The sequence below is a fragment of the Magnolia sinica genome, chromosome 12, assembly GCF_029962835.1.
Source record: "Magnolia sinica isolate HGM2019 chromosome 12, MsV1, whole genome shotgun sequence".
NCBI lineage: Eukaryota > Viridiplantae > Streptophyta > Magnoliopsida > Magnoliales > Magnoliaceae > Magnolia > Magnolia sinica.
The window spans coordinates 8219444-8235302 of NC_080584.1; the positions used below are offsets into that span (position 1 = coordinate 8219444).

Consider the following 15859-nt stretch of genomic DNA (forward strand, 5'->3'; position numbering starts at 1 on the left):
TTACTCTGTCTTCCATGACACAACTGTCGTTGTCAACTGCCCTAAGTACTCCTTATGTAATCCTTGAGTTTCTGCTAAACCTACATATAACCACATGTGCCAATCCGAAACATGTGGAACATCTGAGTCATGCATCAACACATGCCAATCCGACACTAGTGAGACATTTGAGCTATACATCTGTTGGGCCCTTTGTGTAGGTGTCCAACGCAACAATCAGGTCAACTCATCATGTGGGTCACATGCATATTACGTGTGGACCATTGAAAAGTTTCAAACTATGCACTTCTTTCACACATGTGCCCATATGAGGAGTTGATTGATTGGTTAAGAACTTTCCAACTTGGACCAACTCATCCGCTCCTCAATCAGAGTTGGGACTCATCCAAGTTGGGGATATTTGAGGGGGTTTACTCATGTTACCGAACAGGATCATACTTGACCAAACCCTGGTCAACTCGGACGAGTTGGCAGTCTGTGAGATTATCATGTTGATTTTTGGATAGGTCATCAATGCAGTGGGGCGCACCTGACGCACAGCTTGGATGTCCGATAAATGTGGTAGGTTGCCATGTGTGTACTCAATGACTCTAATTGACTTGTTCGGTCTTGAGTCAGAGTCAGGACTTGGTCGAGTTGGAGGGTGACTCTCATCCCAGTCAAGCATATTTGAGGTGGGTGACTCATGGTACCAAACCGGATTAGACTTTACTGAACCCTAGTCGACTCCGACAAGTCGCATCCAACTCAAACAATTTGGCAATCCATAAGATGATTGAGTTGGTTTTGGTATAGGTCATCAATGTTGTGGGGCCCAACTGATGCATGGCTTGGATGTCCTAAAAATGTGGTAGGTTGGCATGTTTAGCCACTTATTTGGAGGTGCCCGTGGTCTTACCCAATCTCATATTCCTTTATTTATTTATTTTATTATTATTTTTTTAATTTTTAAGAGCTACCATCAGCATTGCATGGAGTGCTCCTCTTTTTATTATTTGTTTGTTGTTGGTGCAGGAAGCACTCAAGGAGATCTACAATTGGCAGTATACCAACTGTATCGATCTTTGGGTAAAGTACATATCTGCAAACATTAGGGACCACGATCTCCAACCGTTGCTTTACTTGGTTATTCAGCTTATAAATGGAGTGGCCCACTTATTTCCTGGGCCCCGCTACTTGCCTTTGAGGCTCAAATGCATACAGATGCTCAATCAGCTTTCCAATTCTAGCAGAGTTTTCATTCCCATAGCATCCGTGGCGCTCAGCTCTTTGGAATATAGAGAAAGCAGCAAGGCGGATGCGAGACCCAGAAAGACATTCAATATCTCCTCTTTATTAAAGGTTTGGAGACACAAGTTGGAATTTTCCCCCCTGATTCATTGACCATTCTTTGATTTATGCCCCCTTATCCCCCCCCCCCCTTCTGCGGTGAGATCTTCAGCAGGTTGCATGTTCACATGCAACAAAGATTACATGCCCATCTATCATTTGTAGGACATCCAAACCATGATGCATAAGGTGGCTCCATCACGAATTTCAACTGGCAAAATAATCAGGCTGGTCCACTCATCAGGTGGTACAATGAGTCAGGCTGTTGCCAGGTTTGATTAAGACCATCAATTGTTTCTGTTTAGGTAGCCTGCCTGATGAGTGGACTGCCCTGACTTTTGTGGCCGGTGATCTTCATCACTGGGCACCTAGTGCATTTGAGCCAGTTTGCATATGAAGTTGTGCTATTGGTTATTTCTCATCACTCATTTTTATGTATTTTTAGTTGTGCTTTTGACTCTCAAAGGTTGTGAACTCAAACTCGCATCCTGACTCACTCGACTTGGATAACTAAACAAGTCAACTCCGTCAAGTACTTTCAAATTTAGAAGAAAACAGGAAGCTGCCGAGACTTGGCTGAGTCTATGGAAACTCAGCTGAATTGGGTGTTGGGATGCAACCGAGTCACAAGCGAGTGATTCACGATTCATTAGTTGAGTCCATGACTCCATGTTGGGTCTTAGTGCTTAGAAGCTGAGCTAAGCCAACTCAATCAAGTCCTAAGCCGGGTCGTGGATTTCTAGAATGAGATTACAATGTTCGATCTAGCATTTGTTTGGCCCAAATGAATTGTCTGTTGGGCCTACATTTTGGTGATTCAAATTGTTGGATCCCATGCTGGATGTCAGATACATGAGGCTCTCACTCTAGATGATTCTCACCATTCAGGTCCTGTTAAATGTGGACCATTGGTTATGATTGTCCATTCATCAGATGCTTGGGATCATTTGATGTGACAAGGGACATATTAGCGCATGGCCTGCCAGATGCGGGCTTAGGTAACTGAAGGCAAGGTTTTAAGACTTGGTGACTCTGACCGACTTGTTCAGTCTCGAGTCTAGTTGTGAATCGGCCTAGTTGGGGGCGGCTGGATGGATCGGACTGAGTCACCACCTCTTTTGAATTTTGAATCACAATATAGAACCGGATCAGGTCAGTCGTGTCCTTGTCGACTTGGATGAGTCTCAAGGGACTCTTCAAGTCAAAACCTTGCCAGAAGGTGAACCCAGCATGTACCATGATTGGGTCCAAAAACAAAAATAAAAATATCATCTCCTTCAATCGGGCATCATATAAGCAGAATTGTGATTAGGGTTAGATCATTATTCTTATACAGGTGCCAAAACAGTTGTTGAAATCACGAGACTTCCAAGAGGAGTGTGTTCTTTCCGTAATCGAGCTGCTTTCAGTGCACTTTGCTCAATGGAGTTACCATATATCTTTCCCTGAACTTGCAACTATTCCTCTCATTCACTTGCGAAAATTCCATGAGAAAACAACCGTTGAGAGTCTCCGACGTCTGGTGAAACGTTTGATAGATCAGGTATTTGCTTTTCTCCAGGGTATTCTAATGTCTACAGTATAGATCATGTTATTATTGGAAAATCTTCCCTTCTCCATTACCTGTGTTTGGATTGAAAATCCAAATTATCTGAAAACAGAAGTTTGTTGAGCACACATGCGTGTGCAATAAAGCTCATGTACACGCCACAGATGCATGATAGGTTTGAGATCCAATCCAGCCATCAGAAAGGAATCAGTAGATGATGTCCTAGTCCAATAATCAGGTTGATTGACTGTCAGATGGGCCACAGTTTGTAAAAGAAATGCATGGCTGTGAAAAACTTGGCTGAAGTTTTCTAATCCATCCACCTTTTTCCAATGTTGGGGCACACATGCTGAGTGGACCAGATTTATTTTTTTGGAAAACATGTAGAAGGTCAGACCAACCTGATGGATGGATTGGATCTCGTACCTATGTGCCATGCTAGCATGTGTGGCATGTACATGAGCTTATTGCACATGCATCTGCACTTAGCTAAGCTCTTGGAAACAATATAAATCATGATGTCTATTTCGACTCAATACTAGAACGTGGGAAATGCCAAAGGGGAAGTGCTGTAGAGTTTGAAGAGGCGATTGGTAACATGTGTGCCAATGTGGTGCATGCTTGTGAGATGCGGGCCTCTCATCAGGTGGGAATCGCTGCAAACATGCATGGCCAAAATTCAGGCTGGTCCACTGATCAGTTGGGTCAATGCGTATGAGAAAAATCAACAGTTTGGAGAATATATGACCGATGGTCATGGATGGACCAGCTTGATTTTTGAGCCAGGGTGTGTCCATAATAGGACACACCAGATGAATGGCTAGGATCTTACGCAAGTACATGCCATTGTCATGTGTTCTGTCAATGCATCTGCATTTCACTGTACACTAACCACATCTAGACTGCCAAGGTTTGAAAAATGCGGCATTCATCGAGCCCACCAAGGTAAAACTTGGAAACTTCAGATCATATAGCCCAAACAAAGTTCTTCTAGAATCATATACTCCGTTCGTCTGATCCAGGTTGAGCAGAATGTTGAATTTGTGCAAAAGAAAAGGGACGAGGTTGCATTTTCACCAAAAGATGAGGCGTCTGTCGATTCATTTCTTCAGGTCAGTTCTCCTCTCATGCTTTCAATCCATGTGTGGGATTTACTGAATGCTGCTTGTCTTAGTTCTGAGATGGTTTTCTCTGCAGCTTGAAAAGAGCGGTCGCATTGCTCCTTTCACTCAGTACTATGCCAGTGTCCTCCAAAACTCAATCTCCAGAAATGCAGTCTTGAATGAAAAGATAAGGTACGAACTGAACTAGATGATAAAAGAAAAAGCAGAGCGACAGTACTCCAGGGTGAATTTGCTAGACCTTAAGGGATTTTTCTGTACATGACTTGCATGTATGTTAACCCATACTGTCCAAATTGTGGGCTCTACTATGGATGGTCAATCTCATTTCACCCAACAACGTTGGATAGTTTTGATGGCCACCAATTGGATGGTGAAGATTTTCTGATTAGTATTATTTTCTCAGGCTGTCCTCCATCCACAATGGGGTCCAGGATTTCGGCAGATCTGTTTGCCATACATGTGTGAGGCATTTCTGATGTGGATGCTCCATTGGGTGTTCCAAAGGGATTTTTTTTTGGTTCTATTTTTTTAATGGTCTCTTGATATTTTTGGTTGTGAATGATATTTTTACATGGACTTCCAACTATTGAAATGCATTAACACATACAGATTTTGTGTAATGGCCCCATTGTTTGAACTATTGAATTTTTTACGAGCGGGAATCTTTTTCAATGATCCAAACCGTTGTTATCTGGGGGCCCATCCATGAGTAGTCCATGTACCAATATCATCCCATATGGAAAAAATCATAAGCCTCTAAATGGGCGGCCAACAAAGAGAAACAGTCAAGAAGTAAAGGACAACAATGGCATCCATTCAACCAGTAGAACGCCAAATCTATCGTTCTTCTGATAATCGTTTGAAAACTTAAAGAAAAAAAAACAGAGAGATCTACTCGATCAGCTTTCATCAGTACTTGGGGAAAAAATTGACTCAAAAACTGAGAAGAACCAAAAAATAAAAATAAATCAGAAATACTCATTGAGACTCAACTCGCCAAGACTCCAATATTCAGAGCTTTGCTAAGCCCTCATCCATGTACAACGCAGCTCATGTACACACCATCCGCCAACATGGAAATTTTGGTATGAGATCTAATCCATTCATCGAAGGGCTACCGCTCCGTAGAGGCTCTTGCCGAAGAATCAAGTTGGTTTGCTACTCAGTTGGGCCACATCTTATGAAACAGATGTAGAGGTGAAAAGAACCTGGCTGAAGTTTTTTTACCCATCCAACTGCTTCTAAAGCCATGGCCCACCTGCTGAATGGACCGGATTCCTTTCTGTGCAAGAACATCTACACAGTCAGATCCACCTCACGGACAGTTTGATGCTGATGTTTAGGCCTCTCTGGCACATGTACATGAGCTGCCTTGTACACAGGGCTTAGCAGGGCTCCAATGTGTACATACTATTGTATTTTAAATATGAAATATTATAATGCTTGACCGACTTACTTAACAGATCTTTGAGTTGAGTTCGAGGTTTTTAAACCTTGGTAGAGTTCCAATCTGGGGATTTTTGGTGCCTGGGCCATTCACATTTAGTCCCGGCATACTACCAATTTGGATTACTGGATAATGGACTTCACTTCCAGGAACTGAAATCCTACTGTACCCAGAGCATGAGCATTGTATTGTAAGTCATCCTACTCGGGGCTTTTAGACTCCACGACTCGGATTGACTCATTTGGTCTCAAGTTGAGTCGCCACTTACCCAAATCGGGGGGGCGTATCAGCCCGACTCAGCCAAGTCCGAGGCGACTCGGGAGGGAGACTCATGGTATCGAACCAGATCAGGTAGTGCTGAATCCGAATCAACTTGTCCCCAGTCGCACCCGACTCGGATGTGTCTTAAAACCATGATCCCACTTCCTTTTGTTTTCTTCAACTTTACATGCGATTTGGTAGAATCATAGCATGTCTTCTTTCTAGGGGAGTTATTGGATACTCCGGCAGGGTATGATCCTTGAGATACAGGCACTCAGAAGTTGTACAGGTGACATATTAACTCAAATTAAACTGTCTAAATTGTGGAAGCCACTGTTACTAAGTCCCAAAATCAGATTGGTTGCAGAATCCTAACCACTGGTTCATGGACACTTGTTTGCTGAAATAGGTCTGTTGGATTGTTTTTCCGTTTTAACTGTCCAATAAAAAATCCACCAATCTAATAGTTGGGTAAATAGTTGTAATTTTTGTTTATGATACTTATAAACTGGGGCACAAAATATGGACAATTTATGTTGAATTCCTCATATGCCACCTGTACAACTCCTTGCCCGCATATCAACCATCACACTGCAAGAGTATCAAAGTCTCTCTTTCTCGGACTTGTTATCAAGCAGTTGAGTCTCCTGATGCATCGGAGTGGGAAGTTTCCTGACAGCCTCAGTCCGTATCGGTGGGGCCCTTCCTCAATGGTCTTGACCTTGTCTGCTGGGCCCTGCCATGATGGGGCTGCCTAAACATTTTGCCTACAGATTAAGAAAACATATAGTAATGATTGGTAAAGTGGACCACAGTATTTTTGAGCAACCACCCATCCATGACATGGTTATAACTCGATGACTTGAGTTGAATCTCGGGCAAGTCGACTCGATTTGACAAGTTCTCAAGCCATCAACTTGGTACTTGAAAGTCAGAGTGACTCGGTCTCAACTTGATGACTCAGTCAACTCAATGCAACTCACGACAACTCGAAACAAGCCAAACACTGGAGAATTGTGTTGTTATAAAAGTGGCCAGAATTGAATCCAAGACCTCTTTGAGTGATCTGACATATCTAACGAGTGCACCTAGAACCGGCGGTTTTGATTTATTTAATTTTTTACTTGTGTGTGTGTGTGTGTGTGTGTGTGTGTGTGTAAAATATCTATGAGTATTATTATTAAATTAATTATTGTCTGAGTGTTCAAGTCAACCCAACCTGGTTGAACATCGAGTCAACTTGAGTTTTCGAGTTTTTAAACTATGATCCATGATGGAACCCATCATGTCGCATTCTGAGCTGCAGAACTGTGAGCCCTCTTAAATGGACTGCAGACATTGGCACTATATAATAGGTTGGTATATTGAGGTTGGACCCACAAAGCCTTGCCACATGGTCCTGATATGGATGGTTGTGATTTTGTTGGTGGTGCAGTATGCTGGAGCAGAAGGAATCCAGAAGAAGGCGGCGGCCGGTTTGTGCTAGCAGCAAAGATGGTGAAAGAATATTGGAGAATGGAATGGCAAATTCAATGGTTGAAAAGAGCAGAAGAAATATCAAGCGAAGAAAGCAAAGAACTTGAAGAGGGTGTTCTTGAATGTGAGATCTACACCATTGATTGTATGACTAGTCATGTTTATGGGTCATGTACCAAGTATCCCAACCCGACCTAACCTGGACCCAATCCAATTTGAAAGCAGGTTGGGCATTTACCGACCCAAACCTGACCGGAGGACTTAAAACAACCCAGCCCAATCTGTGTTGGTCTGGGCTCCATATCGTCCCGCTTGACCAAGATGCACTAGTGCAAAAATCACAGCCATCGGACTGTTCGTAATCCTCCTTTCAATGCGCTGATTGTATAAATTCTATTATCCAATGAATATGATTTTTTTTTTTTTTTCTAGGCAGCCTACAAAAGAGTGGACAGTCCACATCTAAAAATGCATCCAATTGCTTGGGAAGATTTCCATACACTTAGCCCACTAAGATCATTTGTCAGCCAAAAATAGATATAATTTCTTCAGGTTATCAGTTTCTTTGAGTGGGCCAAATGGTTCGGTGATCAGAATCAAATCAATACGATGGTTCCAATCAAGAATGGCCCATTGTACCAAAAATTTCCAAAATTGGAATGATAGCGAATCATCGGCCTTTCTTCAATTGAAGGGTTATGATTTTGCCATATCAGCTGTCTGCAGTGAGCCCCATCACATCAACAGTTAGAATTATAAAATCATGGGCGCCATTTATACAAAGTGAAAATTGCTTGTATACCATGCAATCCCCTGAGAATACATCCTTGCTCATATATTATAGAAGGCAAAGCCAAACAAGCTGCCTTTTTTTTTTTTTTTTTTCTGTTAGGCCTGAATTGTTAGTGGGCCAACTTTTCAGCTGTCCAGATTTAATCTTGCGGATGGGACCTGCAGGCCAAAAAAAAATAAAAAATCACTATGGGGTCGCTCAATTCCACACGCATGTAGAACCTCCTAATATCAAATGATGGAACGGATGGATAGAGTGGATAACACAAACATCATGGTGGGCCCCACAGTTACAGGCAAGTCGGCCCTTAAAAATTTGGAGTTTAGGTTGTACATTATGGCCCACCTGAGGAGTGGAAATGGCTTTTGAGGTAGAAGATCTAAGCACTTAATTCCCTAATCAGATTGAAAGCTCAGATCTCACATGCGTGTTTCTGGATTGGGGTATTCTAGGAAGAGGAATTCTATGATATTTGGTCCACATCTTGTACCATATATCATCGTCTGGTGCACCATACAGGTTTTCAATTCTGATAAGTGGAGTCTATGATTTGGTCATCTAGATCATCGTCTGGTGGGTTCTGTTGTGGTTTGATTTATAGTTTCAATCAAGTGATAAATGTCCGTGTGTTATAATTGAATCTGCCGCTCAATTTAAACTGAACAATTATGACCCCAAGTGTCAAGATAGGCAAATACAAAGTATGTGACCGAGATAGAATAAGATCGGTCGCCTATTCAGCCAGTATGTTTAAATGATCAGGCGATAGTTAGGCAAATGTGAAGTATGTGATCGAGATTGAATAAGATCGCTTATTCAGCCAATATGTTAAAAATGATCAGGCCATAGTTAGGGAGTAGGACTTTTCAATACATATAAAAGAACAGTAAGAAATGAATTCTTACAGTCAGTCGTTGAGAACAACTGTAAAACACCTTCCTAAATGAAGAACTATGCTTGATGCATTAAGTGAATCTAGCTCATAGCGTATGAGCGTATATTCAAATTATAGCTAAAGTTAACAACGACTTAATTACTGCTACGGATTACACTAATGAATGTAAATAACATGTAAAAGTATAGGATTGCACTAATGAATATAAATGATTGACAAAAAATAAAGAATTACACTAATGAATGTAAATGACGGATAATCAAAAGATAATTGAAAGATGCATTTGATTTGATTGGGTTGGTACGAGACAATTTGCTTTGTTAAATTCTTTTGCTATTTATAACATTAACTTAACCATCTTAATACTTCCCACGACTTAACCCTCTCTACTTCTAAACTTGTCATCTGTAATCGCTTCAACACGATCATCCTTCACTCGACTACTTAGTGGATGATGTGGCGTTGCTCGATGTACATTGTGCAAATTCATCCTAAGTGCACACAACCCATTTTGATTGGCCTTTGGCTAGAATTGGCGACAATAGGGATGAACGGGATCTACCAAGGATGAAATATATGCCTTAAAATTCATCTGTCTTGAGCAATCTCAACCCTTCTTACATATTAAGAAGAGATGTATCAAGGGCTCACATTCATCCGGTAAAAAAAACAACAACTTGATATTGGCGTTTGTGATCACTCAATGTTAATGTATATATTTGTAAGCAGATCATGTGATGTGCAACGCAGTTGGTGGTGTGTTGACGCCACCAAGTTCAGTGGACCCATCATGATGTATGTCTTATATCCACACCGTCCATCCATTTTGCAAAATCATTTTAGGGCATGGCCCCAAAAATAGGAAGATTCAAAGCCCAAGTAAACACACCACCTAAAGCAGTGAGAATTGAACACCTACCATTGAAAACAAGGGCCACACAAGTTTTGGATCAAACTAATATATCTTTAAAAAAAAAAATTTCCCTTCATCTAGGCCTGTGTGACCCTATGAACAGGTTGGATGGCAAATAAACATCATGGTGGGCCCTAGGAAGGTTTCAGCCGTGAGCGCCATTATCCCTGCTACTTTCTCTGATGTGGTCCACTTGAGCTTTGGATCTGCCTTATTTTTGGGCCATGCCCTTAAATGATCTGTCAAAATGGATGAACGATGTGGATATAACAGATTCATTAATTTGAGGCCCACGGTATAAAGTTTAAGGTGGTCCGCAGGAGCACACAAATACATACACTAACACGCAATCAAGAAAGTTGTGTATGCTCCATCCACCCTTAGACCATTCGCTACAGCCCTTTGATCCTAATTACTTCCGAAAATGCAATAAAAATCAATTGCATCTGCTGCCAAACACTCAAAAATAAAAATAAAAATAAATAAATAAATCGAATAATGAGGTACGGAGTGATTATATCACCAGATGCATCCAAACGGTATGCAAATAGATGTATTGATTGAGACTCTTTTTACTTTAAAAAAAAAAAAAAGAAAAAAAAAGAAAAAAAAAAAAAACATTCACAAATGTTGTAGAAATCAAAACAAACACAACAATATCAGGTTTTCAATTCTAACAAGTGTGGCCCATGGTTCGGTCATCCAGACAATTCCATCTGCTGCGTCGGACGGTGGATGGACCATGCCCCAAAAATCTTCCCTATTCGAACTGATCATCAGGATCTTCCAATAGGGGAGATTTTTGGGGGATGGCCCGTCCAAAGTGGACCCAGCAGATTGAATTGTCTGGATCACTCAACCATGGGCCCCACTTGTTATAAATGAAAACCAGACACCATGCAAAGGTGTGGGCCCAGAAGGTATGGATATTAGTTTAAATAGAACTGGGCCTGGAGATAATCCACTGTTTTCTTGTCTACTTGGAAGGCCTTAGTAAGAACATCAGCTGTTATGGGCCCACTTGAGCCAAACACGGCATTTGCGACCGTGATCACACCTGGGCTTGGGCTGCTGAGGGCGGAGAGCGTAACGGCATTCCCAGGCCCAACATTGCGTTGGAAATGGACCAGGCCTTGTGGAAAGACGAACACATCGCCCTTTTGAAGGGTCTTGGAAATGAGTCGGTTTTCGGGGTTGGATGTGATGAAGCCCATGTCGATGGCTCCGTCTAGAACTGTTATGATCTCGGAAGCCCGCGGGTGAATATGGGGAGGAATGACGCCCCACGGGGCGTAGTCAACGCGGCCCATGGAGATGCCCAGAGTGTTGAGGCCAGGTAGCTGGTCCACGAAGACGGGTGCGACTGCAGTCCCGAACGGGTTCGATGTGTTGCCGGGCTTGTGGAGCCCCATGAAGAAGAAATCTTGGGCCTGGGCCAGTTTTGGGTCCTCGCAGGCTAACCCGTTCACCAACACTAGCACAGAATCATAATCTCAGTTAGTGAAATTCTATAATTAACTAAACGGCTAGGATTGGTAATGGGCCAGGCAAATCAGATCAAAATCTGGGCCTGAAGAAACCCAGGCCCACTAGAAACAGCCCTTTAAAAAAACAGAAGAAAATGGGACGGTTCCTCTACTAGTCCTGCTGGTGGGTCCCACAACCCATTTCTATGACATCTAAGCTGTCCAGCAGGGTTAGCTACATGAAATTTGGACACCCAAAAGATCATCCGGATCCAGCATCACCTGAATCTTAAGATTTTTGGATGGCTGACTATTGGTTTTCTTTGGTGTGGCCCACCTAATGGTCCTATAGGCCTAAATTTTGGGTAATCCCATCATCATGCTGGGGTTCAAGTAATGTACGGACTGGATGTCATACATACAGCATGGTAGGCTTCACCAGAGACAGCAATGTGCAACCATCCAAAAACCTCTAAATTCAAATGGTCCCTTACATAATGGTTGGATCAACCTGATTTTAGGAGCGTCCAAATTTTATAGCGGAGTCCTTTTCAAAAAGTTGATGTGATGCACACAACCTGGTGGGCCCACACACAGAACTTGTTGAATAAGCTTATTCTACAAAGCCTTGTAGAGGAACCGGCTAATAAATAAATAAAATAAAGCAAGAATTCAAAAGCTCAATGGGCCGATTATATGGGCCTAAAAGCAGGCCCATACAAGACATGGGCCTATAATTGAGACCCTCCACCGGACCCTGACAGTGATTAATGGGCCAAAAATGGGCTCCACGGGACTTGAATAGAAGATATTGTTAATCTTAGCCCGAATGTGGCTCATTTTATCTTTCGGACCCAAAAATGGACCCGAATCAGCCAATGGGCCTATAGCCCAATACACAATAGGTTAGCCCACTCATGCCAAGAGCACTAGATTTTGGGAAATTACCCTGGCTATTGGGTTTGGCCACACAAAAATCCTGCAGAGGGCTTGGATTGGAGGCCAAGACAAGAGAGCAAGTGAGAGAAAAGAAGCCCAATAAGAAAATATGGTGGGCCATCTCCAAAACTCCCTCTATCTTTTCTACTGCTCAAATAGATCCAACGGCTAGGAACTTTTGAACTTTTTTTTAGTTGTAAAAGACTCATGGTTTGAGGCTCATATATATAGACAAATGCAGGTGTATCATAAGACCATGTATGTCTGTGGAAGGACGGTTCAAACGCATCCAATCTTCTGCCGTCCATTGAAAGGGTCTTCAATCCAATCTGAGTGGATGGATTAAATAAATGGTGATGATTTAGCTGCTTTGGAGGTTTGCTAATCTGACATTTGTGCACTCGAGGAAAAGCTCTGAATGGTCCAATAGATGGGCCCCACAATGGATGTGACGTGTTAAAAAAAGGTTGACAAGATAATCAAAACAGATGAATAGGTGGGCCCCACTGTCAGGGTCGTATCCACCTGGCTGTATCCGGGTCCCAGCTAATCTAGGTCAAATATTCTGAGGGAGTCATTTGATACTTTGGCTGCATGTGGCACTTGATACTCGGGTACTAAAAAATGGTACACGTGGCATTTATTAGCTCAAATTAAGCAGACTAAATTGTGGAACCGATGGTGGATAAGTTATAATCCAAAAATTCGGATTGGTTGAAGAATTTTAACCTTTGATTCGTAGACATTTGTTTGTTGCAATATGATTATTGGATTTTTTTTCATTCTAACCGTTCAATAAATGTCCACCAATCTCGTAGTCAGATAATCAAATAACTGTAATTTTTTATTAATGGTATATCTAAACCGGTATCCATAATTTGAACGGTTTATTTTAATTAATTGTATTCCTCTCATGTAATTTATAAGTGCCTGCGTAGCAACTATCATACTCTGCCAGAGTATGAAAGTTATTATACATATACGGCCAGACGGACGCGGATTGCGTCCTACCCTACTCCCGCCCGTCTCCAGCTGGGAACGGGCAGGAGCTTTGAGTGGCCGCCGTGATGTGTGAGTCTTATCCACACCGTCCATCCATTTTTTAGTATCATTTTGGATTATAATCCAAAAAACTAAGCAGATCAAAGTCTCAAGTGGACCACACCACAGGAAGCAGCGGTGATAATGATTCTCACCGTTGAAACTTTTCTAGGGCCCAAAGTGATGTTTATTTACCATCCAACCTATTAATAAAGTTACATGGACCTGGATGAAGAGAAAAAATCCACGTCCGTGCGTGTGGGCTGTTCCAGCGCAAGGGCGGGAGCTCATCTAATTCCTCGGAAGGCGCCGGAGTTACATGCAGTTGCATCGTTCTACCATCACGTGGATGTTTAGAAGAGATCCAGACCGTTAATCACCCAGGACGTACCGTGTTTAACTACAGATCGAAAGTTTGCCTTGATTGGACAATTCTAACCATCCAATAAGCGAACTTTTTATTGTCACTGTGATTTTTTATTTTTTATTTGTTTCATAATCATACCCCAGTAAATAAAAGGTCAGGATCATCTAATTAAATAAGAAATCCTTTACCTTCCATCCATTTTTGAAAATTCTGAATTAACGGTCTAGATGTCATCCACGTGACGATGGTGAGCCACAATTGATGTCATATACTGAGACGAAAAAGCTGGGTGCATCTCAACCATGTAACGTGTAGGTGTGTGTGAGCATGTCTTAAAAAAAAAATGAAAAGGATCTTATCACTAAAAGGTGGGGCCCACATTATCAACGTTTCAGTGATCCGGACCATAGATATGATGTGGCCCAACATACATGGATAGTGCCCATAAAGCTGTAACATTGATTGATCTTATCCATCCATCTATAACTGTTTTCTTTAACCGTTCATTCTTTGGCTGCTGATCGAAGGGTTAGAATTTTCTGATCAGGGAATGGTCGACCATGATCTTAAGTGGGCCATAAGGATCCAATTTCATGGGCCTTCTTTTGGCCCACTGCCCCTCTAGTAAAGACTCCGTGTTGTCCATGTGGCTTTACGCAGGATCACCACAATGGGCCCTAATATACTCCCCCGCTTACCATACTCGTTCCCCAACCTCCTCCTTTGGGTCATGACTCATGGATCATTGACTCTAGGTAAACTGAGCACATGATAAGTCTGGAACGTAACTTCGTATCATTAACATTATTTTCTCATTATCTTAAACTAATCGAGGGTCATGTTTCATAATTTCTGAAAATAAGAAAATCCCACTAATTAAATCCTTTAATAAAATTATCTTCAATATATATATATATATATATTGTTTACTACCAATAAGTTCCCATATTAAATAGTTTAATTATTATATTATATTATTTTCTCGTTATGTTATCTAGTATGTATAGATCGGTTAGTTGATTGGTGGTTGATGTTATAGGTAAAATTGGACTGACCTAACCACCAAAGAGAGATGGATAGAAGACAAGTGGTTCGGAAAATGAGATCAGATAAGAGCTCGGTCTAGACTATCGAGCACGACCTCCACAAATAATTCAGGCACCAACCACAAGCAGTGACCTCGGCTCTGGTTGGGGTCTCATCGTTGTGACCAACGAATGATTATAAGTACCGACCCGGCCTCAAAGATAGGCATCAACTACAATTAATGTACAGTTCAGTTCAGTCTACAGGACCTTGGCCGACCCGATTTAGAAGTCGATATCGGCTGTCCACCATAACCTATTCAGAAGCTGACCATCGGGAGATCCTTCGTGTACAAGGAGGATTGATTCCCTGAGATCTTCGCTAAGGATTGTGTCGAAGATAACGCCTTATATCTTGATGACGATTCTTTGCATGATACACGACTTTATGATAGATTCATTGTTGTATACATAACTAGCACAAAAGGACTATAAATATTAACCCTACCCACAGTAGAAGGTATGCACAAAAATCCTAGTTCCACTAGACTTAGAGTGTTTGTTTTAACTTCGGCATCGGAGGATCTTCTATTACAGTCAGGGTCTCCATTGTTGTTTGATTTTGCAAGTACACGACAGCTTAGTAGGAACAACCAGATATCAACATCAACAGTAGACATGAGACGCAAGAACTTTATTTCGTAGACTTGAAAAATTCTTTTGCTTCCATTATTGAATTCAAAATCACTAAAGAGGACTTGCAAGGGGTATGTGTCCATCAAGTCACATTATCTTTTATTTCTTTAAAATATCCAAATAAACTTTGGAACGTTGCGAACTTTTGATGCATTATTAAACAATTTACTCAAGTAGTGAATCCAAATTTGGTACTTTTGAATTAATTCATTCAGATATACATGAAAGCCTAACATAACTTTATCTTTATTAGAATATCACTATTTTATTTCTTTTTATTGATGGTGTTTTTGATTTACGAAGATCATTTTTATAAAAATTCAAATGAAGTCCTTGCAATTGTCAATACATTGATGGAATTAATAAAAATTCAATTTGATATTTATTTTTGCTTGTATAATGCAACGGTGTACATAAGTCATGACTTAAAGCACTTTTTTAATCAACAAGGAAATCATTTTTCTAACCTCATGTTTATATACTCTGCAGCAAAATGGATCACATATCTTTTTTGTCATATGCTAATGTAGCCAATTTT

At 41.3% G+C, this 15859-nt stretch overlaps 2 protein-coding genes across 3 annotated transcripts in view; one reads left to right on the forward strand and one right to left on the reverse strand.

The window, feature by feature from the left end:
- LOC131220879 (protein REBELOTE) overlaps positions 1-7612 on the forward strand; it is a 33186-nt gene extending 25574 nt beyond the window's left edge. For both annotated transcript variants that reach the window (XM_058215749.1, XM_058215750.1), the window contains 5 exons: positions 1015-1341; positions 2666-2872; positions 3901-3990; positions 4076-4173; positions 7146-7612. In XM_058215749.1, coding sequence (XP_058071732.1) covers positions 1015-1341; positions 2666-2872; positions 3901-3990; positions 4076-4173; positions 7146-7293 — 870 coding nt within the window. In that variant the 3' untranslated portion in view covers positions 7294-7612. The remainder of the gene's footprint in view (positions 1-1014; positions 1342-2665; positions 2873-3900; positions 3991-4075; positions 4174-7145) is intronic.
- A 3104-nt stretch (positions 7613-10716) lies between these two features.
- Positions 10717-12313, reverse strand: LOC131221989 (putative germin-like protein 2-1). Its single transcript, XM_058217291.1, has 2 exons — positions 12202-12313; positions 10717-11261 (listed from the first exon to the last, which is right to left on the reverse strand). The coding sequence occupies exons 1-2, from the start codon at positions 12311-12313 to the stop codon at positions 10717-10719; spliced, it is 657 nt and encodes a 218-aa protein (XP_058073274.1).
- Between the last annotated feature and the right edge of the window lie 3546 nt (positions 12314-15859).